The sequence below is a fragment of the Nipponia nippon genome, unplaced genomic scaffold (genome assembly GCF_047370975.1).
Source record: "Nipponia nippon isolate SJK-2023a ecotype South Korea unplaced genomic scaffold, ASM4737097v1 scaffold_6, whole genome shotgun sequence".
Lineage (NCBI taxonomy): Eukaryota > Metazoa > Chordata > Aves > Pelecaniformes > Threskiornithidae > Nipponia > Nipponia nippon.
Genome location: NW_028262380.1, coordinates 31,098,129 through 31,110,893, shown reverse-complemented (window position 1 = coordinate 31,110,893; position 12,765 = coordinate 31,098,129). Strand labels below are relative to the sequence as shown.

Here is a 12,765-nt window from a genome sequence, read left to right as displayed (position 1 = left end):
TCTGAGTTTGTTTTCACACCAGAGTTGTGCTGAAATATGATGTTCGGGTTGTAATTATGTTGAAAATAACTAATCATGCAGTGTAGAAGAGGATTATTGTTTTTAACATTGTATTGGCTGGTCATGGTTCGAACAGGCCTCAGCATTACTACTCCTGCTTCTGCAAGCTTGGGTGAGCAGCTGAACTTCAGAAGGTAGCTGGGAAAACGGATGGCCTCAGTGGTGGACACCAGCTTAAAAAATCCTTTTCCTCTTCTTACCCACTTGTTTTTACTCTACAGTTTGCTGTGTCTCCAGTAGAACTGGTACAATTATTTGTGAGTTGAGGATCCAGTTACATATGACCCCCGGTCAGAACTAATGTGTGACCTTCTGCCACAAAATGCTTATTATGTTGTATTGTGTTGTATCGTATTGTATGGCATTGTATTAAATCAGATTGTTTGTTTACGTTTTTCCCACAACTGCCCTACACTGCACGTGCGACAGCTTCCACTCAAGCAGGCAGTGGGATGAGCAGGCCACGGCTGAAGGGCAAGGCAGGGAAGCAGGCCTGCCTCCTTCAGTCACGCCCAGCACCAAACCATGGCCTAAAGCGGCCCAGACCGAAAGTGCCCCGCGTTTGATGTTTTGTTTGTCTGGATTTTGTTTATTTTTGTTTGTTTTCTGTTTTTTTTTCCTTCTGAAACATTTTTAAACAGCCTCAGTTTTGTCAGCAGCAACCAACGACCGATGGGGCAAATGGCCAGGGCCCACCGCCGCCTCGCTGCCCGCTCGCCTCATGCCACCACCATTAGAACCAGTGACCCTGCCCCAACAGCCACCGCCATCCCGCCACCGTCAGGTCAGACTAGTGGCCTCCGTGAGGAGAGGCAGTGCCCTGAGGGGGAGCCGTGCAGGTGGGCGCAGAGGGTGACCCCGGCCCCGAGCTGTCCTGCTGGGGCAGCAGCAAGAGCGATGAGGGAGCTGGGGCGGGGACACCAAGGAGATTGGGGGAGGCTGCAGGTGGGCAGCGGTTGGGGCTGAGAGAGGTGCTGGGTGCTGCGAGGGGGCCGAGAATGGTGCTGGCTGCTGCGAGAGCCCTGTCGTGCTGCCTGAGGCAACCGCCATGCCTGCTGGGTGGAGAGAGAAGGGCAAGGTGGCAGGGAGGGCAGGAGCAAAGCCGGCCACCAGGGAGGGCCCCCTCGGCGCGGCCAGGCCTGTCACAGGGCCCCACAGGGCCTGCAGGGCCCCGCAGAGAGAGCCGGTGTCGCTGCCCCGGGCCTGTGTAGCCTTCCCAGCCCCTGCGGGGGTCCCAAGACAGGGCAAATAGGAGAGCAGTTTATGTGGGTTTTCTTGTGCGAATACATCAGGAAACTCTGAGTTTTTAACGGTTAAGAATTAAACGTCATTACAATCCTGTAAGAATAATGAAATACTGCACTTTGATAGCTGGACGGTTGTAGGTGTAGCATATTTTAAAAACATAATTGAGAATTTGTTTCATGTCATTCGCCAGAAAAGACAGAACGGCAAATTAAATTTACCAGAATTGTTATTTACACTTAAGGGTTGAAGTTATCCAGCCTGTAGGTTCCCAAACTTGATCTATGGATTACCCCTGGCAAAGCTGGTGGTAATTAGCATTATCATCGGCAGCAGTGAGAAGTGTCATGAGAAGTTTTTTCACTTGGGATTGTGGCCTGCCAGTAGAGTAATACTGCTTCAGCAGTCTAGCTTCATACTCCAAAACCAGTTTCCGCTGGATCACTTTTGCCATTGCCTGGCTCCTTTGCCCTTGCACCATCAAATATCTTCTGAATGTTTTTACGCACTTTTTGATTTATTTCATCTGTGCATATTACTGCGACCTTGAACTAATCACTTAACACCAACTTTTTAAACATTATTTAACTCAATTTCTTAAAAAATTGTTAAAGGTTTGCTAGCTTCTGATCTTCTCTTCTCTGAGACTGGAGTTCAGATTTATCAGAGAGAAATCCCCGGTTCTGTTATGCTTACTGTGATCTAGGATTCTTGATACAATTTTTTTTTGCTTTTACATTTTGTAGATGTAACAGCACCTAGAAAATGTCCAGTCTACAACTGGTTACACAAACCCATCAGGTGTTACAAACATTAAATAGAAATAGTATAAAATACACCATTTAAGTAAAATACTATGGAAAGATTTTATGTAGGACCTAAATTTACAGAAAAAACACAAAATGTCAAAATCTTCCCTGGCAAAAACTGACCAGAGCTTATCTTCTAAGGTGCCTACATTCCAATTCTGTTTCACTAGTCCTTTTTGTTGCGTGCTTTTGAAATAATTTGTCCAGTTATGATGATGATTTTTATTATGTTCTTTAATGCCTCATGATTCTTCGTAATCCTTCTGCGATGGAGAAGGATTTGCATTCTCTGAAGTGGGGAAATCTGACTTAAGTCAGGAAATCATATGCTAAAGCACTTGTGTGGAGGCCAAAGAGCCTGTGAATCATTTGTTTTTCTTCAGTGGTTCCCTTGGAGGAGTAGTCCTCTTAGTTCTGTGGATTTTTTTTGATACGCTGGCTGTACCTAAGTCAAAATTCTTCTTTGGTGAAGGGTTGAAGACTTGCAGTAAGATTGACTGTAAGAATATTTTATGTAAGTAAACCCTGGGGAATTACACTACAGCAAAATCTTCATTTGGGTTTTTCCTATTCCAGACCCATTGGTGACTGTCTAATTCATTAGATTATATATGAAGCTTCTCTTTTATTTTTTCCCATGGATTATATCAATTACTTTTCAATCAAAGGAGAAAACATCACTTGTTCTTAATTCTTTATCTATGTTTTCCTATGTGGATAAAGTTAAAGTAAGTTTGCTGGTATATTTGAAAGACTTGGTGATGAAATAACCATATCCTTAGAGGTAGAATGTTACAGAAAATAATTTTCCAAATATAATAACTAACTATTTACAATGGAGTTGTCATTTCTAGTCCAAAATCTGGATATTGGAGCTTTGCAGAAGAAATCAGTTAAAGTATTCAGGTATGAAATCTCTGCTTTATCTTAGCAATAAGGCACTAGATGTTTGCAAAGCCAGAGTGCTCCACTAGTAGCCAATATTGGTAGCTGTACCCTTGCCTGCAGTTTGCTGAGCCCGTGCATTAGGACTGTGGCAGGAACTGCCATAACTGTTGCCACTTCCTTTCCACTCCAAACTCAGCAAAGTCTTGCTTCCTCACTCATGCCAGAAGAAACTGGCAGAGGTAAGAGTCTTCTTGCAAATCCACTGTACTTAACTTTCTTGTGAGCAATAGCATAATTCTATTTACTCTCTTTGTGGATTTCCCAAGTGTGTTTTCACCTGAAATGCAAAGCACTTCTTTTACCTTTGTGAAATTTGTTGAAGCATGCGTAGCATTTGAATTAGAATTTGTTTCATTACGCTCATGCTAAATTCTGTACATGAGATCTGTTGAATAAAAATGAGGCAGCCACTGGTGGGAAAGGCAAATGTAGTACTCATGGGCATGGTAGTAATCCAGTGGAAATCCTGGATGCTTCCTCAGGTAGAATTTTTGTAATGTACTTTTTACTCACTTGATGCTGTATTATTATGGAATTATGAATATCATTAAATATTTCTGATATATAATTATCTATGCAGAGATTTCTTTGTGAAGGTTTTCAAACAAGTTGTTATTTCAGGGCCAAAAATACCACACTTTTTGATTAACAACCTGTTGCAAAATCTGCTTTACTACTTCTAATCCATGAGAGGTCCCCTAACGTGTTGCTGTTCTACCATGCCAACACCAGTCCAGTTACAGTAAACAGATTCTTTTAATGTGACAATTTCAGTAGAAATGTAATCTTATAAATAGCATGCAGTTCCTTTATCTCAACCATTTAATTAAAATTACCACAAATGTAGACTTAACACCTGCAGAAGTCCTGTCTTATAAACATGGTGTATGAACTAGCTTATGTTGACACATTAATATTAATCATTCATTTAAAATAAAAAGGTTTTTTTTTCTTCTGATTCTAGGCATGCTTTTACACGTTTATTCACATTGTCAATACCTTATTCTTAGTAGTAACATAAAAATACTGATACAAAAATCTTGCCTGTATAAAGCTTTATTTCTTTAAGTGCGTTTAAGTAAGTGATGTATAGTTTTGAGTTTCTGAAGTAGGTTTCCATATATGTTTTAGACAATTTTTTGCTCATATTTTGGAGACTGATTATTTTATCTATGCTTACACTTTGAGTTTTCTTTCTCTTTTATTTTCTTGCTGTTTTCTGTTCAGAAGTGAAAAATGACAAACGAAAATTCATGCTAGAGAATGGTCCATGAAGGTATTTCAGCCTCTAAGTAATGGTTTCTTTTTGTTACATCCTTAATATATGCCAAAATGAAAAAGGGCTGGTTTTGGTTTAAAAAAGGGCACACAAGACTGATTTGTTGATTTAGTTCTGTTTCATAATATTAAAACAGGATCCAAATGAAGATACTGAATGGAATGACATACTGAGAGATTTTGGAATTCTTCTACCAAAAGATGACATTGAAAAAATGTTTTTATACTTGCAGAAAGAAGCAGAAGGCAAGTAAAATTAAAAATATATACCATTAGTATAAGAAAATTTGAAAAGCTGAGGTATTTTCAATAATGCGTTTTGTAACTTAAATATTGTACAATAATTATATTTTTATTTTAATTATTTTCACTTGTTTATTTTAGAAAGAATTCTGAATTAAATATCCAACACACTTAGCGACAAACATTATGGCATATAACATGTACAGATAACTCATTTTCATCATTTCATAAAGGAACCAGTCAGTATAAGCAAGATTCACATTCTGAAAAATTGGTAGAAATCCACTGCTGTATTTCTGTATTTTCCTGTATACTTATAGTTAAATAAATTTCATTTTTTTCTCTCTCTTACCCAGAGCTATACAAAAGTTAACTAATTTCCGAACATCTTTTTCTTTCATTAGTTCCATGTCTGTGTAATACTTTTCATACAATTAAAATGTTTGAAGACACTTTGGAGAACAAAAGGTGACTTAATTTTTTGTTTGTTGTTTCTGGTGAAACCGTATGAAAGAATGAATCTTGAAGAATTAAAGGAAGCTGAAAATTACTTTGATGAAGCTGATAGGAAAGCTATTGAAATGTACATGTATAGTAAGGTATTTCTATCCAGATTGACAGCGCACATGTCACTATCGTACATGTGCATGCTCCTGAAACATAAATGCAGAATCTTTTGAACAGTAATGTCTACTGACTGACACAACTGCCTTCTTTCACCTTCCACTCCTCTGCCAGCAGATAGACAGCACTCACGTTACTGTCCTACATCTTCCTGATTGCCACGGCAAAGAGAGGCAGTTTACACTATATTTTACTTTGACATTTTGTTAGAACAAAATTATTCCCCTTTTGAAATACTTAATTGAGTCTCAAAGCTGGATATTTAAGAGAAAAAGAATAGAAGGGGCCACAGTGGGAAACACTGTTACACATTCTCAGTTCGCCTGATGATAGACTGTGCTACTGTGTGTTTAGAGGTGTGGCACGTTTGAAGTGTTGTATACTCAACATTTATCTGTTACGCAAGTAGGGTTCCTTCTCTGCCTTATTAAACTGTACCTCTCACTCTGTCACTCTGAAGATACTTTCTGCCAGTCTTCAGGAGTTAGAGCAATGCTGATCAATATCCAAAGAAAGGAGAAGTTCTGTATCCCATTTTCTCTCATCTCTTCTGGATAGCAATTTCTGTGGGTTTCAAGTTGGGAGGAAATCGACAGTCAGTCGCGGGTATCCCTTTTCTATCATGTTGCACAAGAACATTAGGAAAAATAGGCTCCCAACATACATGGCCCCAACTTTGTAAAAGGTACTGAGTTTGTGCATACAGAGTGTGTGCCACCTACATTAGGATGGCACATCATTAAAGAAGAAAATTGTATGTCAATGAAGGAATCAAACTGTTTAATATTTTTAATTGATAATTAAGTAATTAATCTGAGTTTTACAAGCGAAATACATCTCTGCCGTTTGGATAGCACTCATTTCTGGTACAGTATGCTTTCTAAATACATTATTGAAATAAAAATGCAACATAAAATTCATTATGAGTTACAATTTCACTACATCATACACTGCAGTTTCTGTGTTGGAATGATGGTAGTTGATAAACTTGTGTGTTTTTGAAAGATGATTATCAAGTCAGCTGTGGACCCCTAATACAGGACTATTGTGTTTATTTTGCTTCTTATGCAAGATTAATTTTAATGGCTTCTCTAATTCTTACTTCATGAAAATATTCGTTTGAAGTTTATATAGAAGGAAGGCTCAGGGGAGATCTAATCAATGTCTATAAATATCTGAAGGGAAGGTAAAAAGCAGACAGAGGCAGGGTGTTTCCAGTGGTGCCCAGTGACAGGATGAGAGGCAGTGGGCACAAACTGAAACACAGGAGGTTCCTTCTGAACATCAGGAAACACTTTTTTACTGTGAGGGTGACCAAGGACTGGCACAGGTTGCCCAGGGAGGCTGGGGAGTCTGCATCCTCGGAGAGGGTCGGAAGCCATCTGAACATGTTCCTGGGCAGCCTGCTCAAGGCTGACCCTGCTTGAGCAGGGGGGTCGAGTCAGATGACCTCCAGAGGTCCCTTCCAACCCCAGCCATGCTGTGATTGTGTAATTCTGTGACATACCATGTCCTCTTCTTAGGCATAACTGTGACACAACCTTATTCAAAGATTTAATAAGAGTACACAAATCACTTTACTTACAATACCATGCACAGTCAATATGCTTTATGAATTCAGGTTCACAAAATTTCAGCAGCTTTTATGGAGACTTAGTAATTTTAGCTATGCTGGACATTCACGTGTATATTTTTGTAGGTATTTTACAAAGTACTCTGCTGAGTTCTGCAGAGCTTTGTACTGTAACTAAGAAAAATGAGATACAGAATAAAAATGCTAATATGATCAAAACATTTCCTCTGTCTAGATTCTACCTGTACTTACTGCTTTTGCATTGTTAAAATGACTAAAAGAATTCTAGTGCTAACTCTGTGCTATATTCTCCTAGGAAGATAATAATTCACATAATTATGTGGAAGTTGTGAACCTAAATTATCATGCATTGTAGCTAGAGTATAATAACAGTGCACATATATGATTTAATCTTTTTTGAAAAAGCCACTTCTATAGTGGCTTTCAGTTAGTAAAATTAATAGCTGTTTTTAGTTCAACAGCGTTCAGTGAGGCATTTTCCTTTTCTACCTTGCAAGTATCTTTATAGATGAAGACTGCCATCTACTGTTTTTACATTCCAATTTTCATGGATTATTTTTAAATTGTCTCATAAATATTAGTATAAGTACTGGTAATTCTTCCTCAAACTAATCTCATTTTCAGAAACAGAGAAACAATTAGTACCTGCTTTAATTTTTTCTTGTGTTGTCTCAAATGAAAAACCCTTTTGCAACATGTTTGTTACTCAAGTTTCCCAAATCTGATACTGAGGAACATAAAACTAAGAAAATGTATTTTAGTGTTATCTTATTGAGTAAGATTAGGATAGAAGCCTTTCTAGCTCTGAAATTACATTAGAAGACCTTGAGCCAAAGGGTTACTCAATGCATTTTTTTAAAGTAATTGAGAGAAAAGCACTAGATATTATTTTAAAAATGCATTTAAAATGTTCCAAGTGCTTATTTTTGTTATTACTGTTTAATTAGGCAGCAATGCTTGCAAGAATGGAAATGTCTTCAGAGGATACAAAAGTATGGGGAGCTAAGGGAAATTTGTGGAGAGCAGTATGTAAAGGAAGTTACAAATGCTCCAGAGGATGTTTGGGTTATAATTCATCTTTATCGGTCAAGGTAATTACTTCTTTGTTTAAGATGTTGAATACTTCAATACAGAGAATTGAACTGGTAATTAAGAAACAATACCAAGAAAAACGAAATACAGTAGACTAACGAAATAGCAATTGTTTGGAAGCAATGGAATCATAGAGCATGGAACCTCCTTGATTTGTTAATTCACTTGGTGAGGGTTAATCATTTGACTTTTGTTCAATCATATGAAAAATTTCTTTTGCTATGTATGCTCATCACCATGTACTGAACCTCATTGATATTTCTGAATTTCACTGAGGAAGTGGTGTCCACTGTCTGTGCTAATGGAAGTTCATTTGCAGACTCTTCTCTCAGCAGGAGTGCTCTAACAGGTTTATTCTACCTTTATTTCCCCTTTGACTTGAACAAATCAAAAGCCCAATAGGAAAAGTCTCAGTTATGAAAAGTGAGGAAAGCTAGGGAATTTGTCAGTTTATCAATTCCCCAATAAATTCTCTAATGGTAGCAGAAGTTGTGACAGGATCCACCAGAAATGTCAAAGGACTCCCACGATTAGTTCACCATATATTAGCAACTCTATTAAATGTTCTTCAAAAGCACTGAGAATTACTATGGAACGTTTAATGCATTTTTTAGATTCAGACCAGCTTTCTCTTCTCCTTCTTTTTAAGCCTGTTGGGAGGAGGAAGCTTCTTTGATTCATCTCAATTGTCAGAGTATTATTTCCAGGAGCAACAAGAATAGGTCAATCAAATTACATGTTACGGTCTAGACAAGTGGTCTGTGCAGTGGGTGGGGAACTGGCTGACAGCCCACACCCAGAGGATGGTGGTAAATAGCTCCTTTTCAAACTGGCAACCCATCACAGGTGGGGTCTTCCAGGGATCGATATTGGGCCCAACTCTGTTTAATATCTTCATAAGTGATCTGGATGATGGGATCAAGCGCACCCTGATGAAGTTTGCTGATGATACCAAACTGAGTGGGGAAGTGGACACTTCAGAAGGGAGAGCCACCCTGCAGGAAGACCTGGATAGGCTGGAAGAGTGGGATAACAAGAACCTTATGAAGTTCAACAAGAACAAGTGTAAGGTCTTGCACCTGGGAAAAAATAATCCAGGAGTGCAGCACAGGCTGGGATCTACCTGGCTGGGGAGCAGCTGTGTGGAAAGGGACCTGGGGGTCCTGGGGGTCAACAAGCTCAATAGGAGTGAACAGTGTGCTGCTGCGGCAAAGCAAGCCAACAGGATGCTGGGTTGCATCAACAAGGGCACCACCAGCAGAGACAAAGAAGTCATTATCCCACTCTACTCAGCACTTGTCAGGCCACACCTGGAATACTGTGCTCAGTTTTGGTCCCCGCTATGCAAAAAAGATGTGGACAGGCTGGAGATGGTCCAGGGAAGGGCCACAAAGATGATCAAAGGACTGGGAAGCCTGCCATATGAGGAAAGGCTGAGAGAACTGGGTTTGTTCAGCCTTGAGAAAAGAAGGCTTAGGGGAGACCTTATCACCATGATCCAGTATTGAAACGGCAGCTACAAAGAAGATGGAGACTCCCTTTTTACAAGGAGTCCCATGGAAAAGAGGAGGGGTAATGGGTACAAGTTACTTCTGGGGAGATTCTGACTGGACATAAGAGGAAAATTTTTCACAATGAGAACAATCAGCCATTGGAATAATCTTCCCAGGGAAGTGGTGGATTTCCCAACGTAGGACACGTTTAAGGTTCAGCTGGACAGGGTGCTGGGGCATCTCGTCTAGACCATGCTTTTGCCAAGAAAGGTTGGACCAGATGTTCCTCGATGTCCCTTCCAACCTGGTATTCGATGATTCTATGATTCTGTTAAATGAAATTGTTCAAATTGCAATAATATAAATTTACAGATCCGAAGAAAGAAAATAGCAGCTTTTCATTGTTTTTGTTTACTGGGGAACCAATTCTGTACTTTATCATTGCATAAATACGATCCTGTGAGGAAACTCAAAATTCCTTAGGAATGAATATGAGATCTCCAAAGTCCCTAATGGCCTGCAACAAAACTGCCTCACCTGTCTGTGGCCAGGAGAGGGTGCTGCTGGAACCCTGCGAGGGTCCTTCGGCTACATCAGCTGCTTTAACTTCAGTCAGCGTGCTGGTGTTGGCTGGGGTAGAGTTAGTTTTCTTCATAGTAGCTAGTATGGGGCTGTGTTTTGGATTTGTGCTGGAAAGCGTAGATAACACGGGGATGCTTTTGTTATTGCCGAGCAGTGCTTACACAGAGTCAAGGCCTTTTCTGCTCCTCACACCACCCCACCAGTGAGTGGGCTGGGGGTGCACAAGAAGTTGGGAGGGGGCACAGCTGGGACAGCTGACCCCAACTGACCAAAGGGATATTCCATACCGTATGATGTCATGCTCAGCGTATAGAGTGGGTGGGAAGAAGAAGCAAGGGGAGGACGTTCGGAGTGGTGGCGTTTGTCTTCCCAAGTAACCATTACACGTGATGGAGCCCTGCTTTCCTGGAGGTGGCTGAACGCCTGCCTGCCGATGGGAAGCAGTGAATGAATTCCTTGTTTTGTTTTGCTTGCGTGTGCGGCTTTTGCTTTCCCTATTAAACTGTCTTTAACTCAACCCACGAGTTTTCCCACTTTTACCCTTCTGATCCTCTCCCCCATCCCACCAGGGAGAGTGAGCGAGCAGCTGTGTGGTGCTTAGTTGCTGGCTGGGGTTAAGCCACGAGAGTCAGCTACAACAAAGATTCTAACTTCTGAAAGGTTAACAGGCTGGAGGGGAACAAAAAGCCCCATTCCTTTGGTTTTTTTTGTTTGGTTTTTTGTTTGGTTTTTTTGTTTGTTTGTTTTGTTTGGTTTTTTTTTTTAAACTGAGGTTTGTATGGTGATTGCATTGCAAATAAGAGCTATGAAAGTAATATGGTAGGTGGTAATATGACTATACAAAGGTTTCCCTGACATGACTTAGATTTTACCAAAAGAATGAAGAAGTAATTAAATGTTAAACTGAAAGCCAGCTCAAATAAATTAAAGTAAAATGTATATTATAGATTAAAAAATCTCATTTAAACTCTATAATAAATGGACAAAATGAGCTTTAAAATCTTGGTGGAGTCTGGTAGCTTTACTGATATATTTTATAGATTGTGCCTATTATGTATGCACTGAAAATTTTTACTTGGACAGCTCTTTACATCACAATGATCTTAGAAGCAGCTAAATAAAATTTGTGGTGCAATTCTTAGACCAAATTAAAGTAGAAGCAGACTATAGGAAAAGGTACGTTTATTCTTCAAAGGCTTTGTTTTTAATAACTTTAGTTATTTTACAAATGAATTACACTGGAAGTGTCATCATACTTCCTTATTCTTTTCTAGCATCCCAATGTGTTTACTGGTTAATGAACATCTCAGCCTGCGAGCCAGAAAGTTTCCAGAAGTCAAGTTTCTCAAAGCCATTGTAAACAGCTGCATTCAGAATTACTATGACAGATATTTACGCACAATACTTGTATATAAAACTGGTGAAATAAAAGGCGGGTTCATTGGAGCAGCTGAATGTGGGGGAATATATCTTAAAGTAGAAGGTATGAGAAATATTTTAAAATAATTCACGTTATAGAAAATTTTATGTTGTTTGTAATCATTAGAGCTAAAGAAAGACCACTGCTTAAAGGTGAAAAAGGGTTTTGAATATTTTTGTAGAAAAAAGTCTACAAAAAGCAAACAATTTATGTAATTCTGTGGCAAGAATATTGGATAAGCATGGATATTTTGCAATTTCATGGTCAGATATTTTACTGAGATAAAGTTGGGTTGCCACAAGGATGGCTCTGGTTTTGGTTGTTGTTGAGGCAGAGCTTGATCTTTTTAATAAAAGTCCTTTTCCTCTTAAGTGAGAATTTATTGCAATTATGAGAATAAATTGTCATTTGTTTCTACAGAGCTTGAATGGAAACTAGCAGAAGTTGGAGCAATAGAAACCGACTTAGAAGAAAACCCCCAAAAGGACATTATGAATATGGTGAAACTGTCAGTGAGAAATATTTCTGCTCATGAAGACACCAGTACAAAAAGCAGTGATGTGAGGAAACCACCTATTACTTGAAAAAATTTTAATGCAGATCATCTGTTCTGACATAAATTAGCTCAAATACAGTTTTTTACTCCTTTGGTAAGCCTGAAACAACAAAAAAAACACTAAAACCAAAAAGAGCTTTTGTTTCTCTTGTATATTTTTTTTGTTTTGATTTGTGGGAGAAAATTGATGTAGTAGATCAAAGCCATATTTCCCTTTGGATACAATGAGATGGCTGTCATTGACACCAAGAGTCTGGATTCTCCTTTTCATACAAGCTCTGCTTAAATGGAATGGGAAGCGGGGGGGAGGGTATTAGCTGGTGGGCTCCGATCTATACTTTCTTCCTCCTTTTATCCAGCATGGGTGCAAGATTCTCCTTTAATTCCCAGTGAAACAACTATAGTGGAACTCTGCTCTGCTAAGGACCTTCTCAGTTCCCCCCCACTGAAAAGCTGACCCAAAGACAATGATGTCCATAGCAATATAAAATCAGGATTTGGCCCTGAATCCATCAACTAACAGTTCTGTTTGTTTGACAGGAGTTCAAGAATCTTCTCCAGTGTCAAGGACAGTTTTCCTACAATTTTATAATACTGACGGTTGGATCAGTTGTTCCTTCCTAACAAAAATAAGTATATCCTTTACAAAACAGTTTACAGTACAACTGCAGATAAGCAAAACTACATGAGTGAATGAAGAGACCATGCTCCCGATTCAGCATTTTTATTTATTATGAGTAGTGAATAAAATTGTATAGTACTAGTGTTATTTTTCCAGTGACTGATCATAAAAAAAAAAATCTCAATGTGCTAATGAAGAT

At 39.1% G+C, this 12,765-nt stretch overlaps 1 protein-coding gene across 1 annotated transcript; it reads left to right on the top strand.

The window, feature by feature from the left end:
* The first annotated feature begins 123 nt into the window (after nt 1-123).
* On the top strand, nt 124-11,972 carry PDCL2 (phosducin like 2). The gene is made up of 7 exons (XM_087736575.1): nt 124-172; nt 702-844; nt 4,478-4,584; nt 5,080-5,172; nt 7,749-7,892; nt 11,243-11,451; nt 11,809-11,972. The coding sequence occupies exons 1-7, from the start codon at nt 124-126 to the stop codon at nt 11,970-11,972; spliced, it is 909 nt and encodes a 302-aa protein (XP_087592701.1).
* The last annotated feature ends 793 nt before the right edge of the window (nt 11,973-12,765 follow it).

Coding starts and splice junctions, on each gene's coding strand:
- PDCL2 (XM_087736575.1), top strand. CDS start 124: ATGGTTCGAACAGGCCTCAGCATTACTACTCCTGCTTCTGCAAGCTTG. Junction 5,173..7,748: donor AAAGCTATTGAAATGTACAT/GTATAGTAAGGT, acceptor CTGTTTAATTAG/GCAGCAATGCTTGCAAGAAT. Junction 11,452..11,808: donor AATATATCTTAAAGTAGAAG/GTATGAGAAATA, acceptor TTGTTTCTACAG/AGCTTGAATGGAAACTAGCA.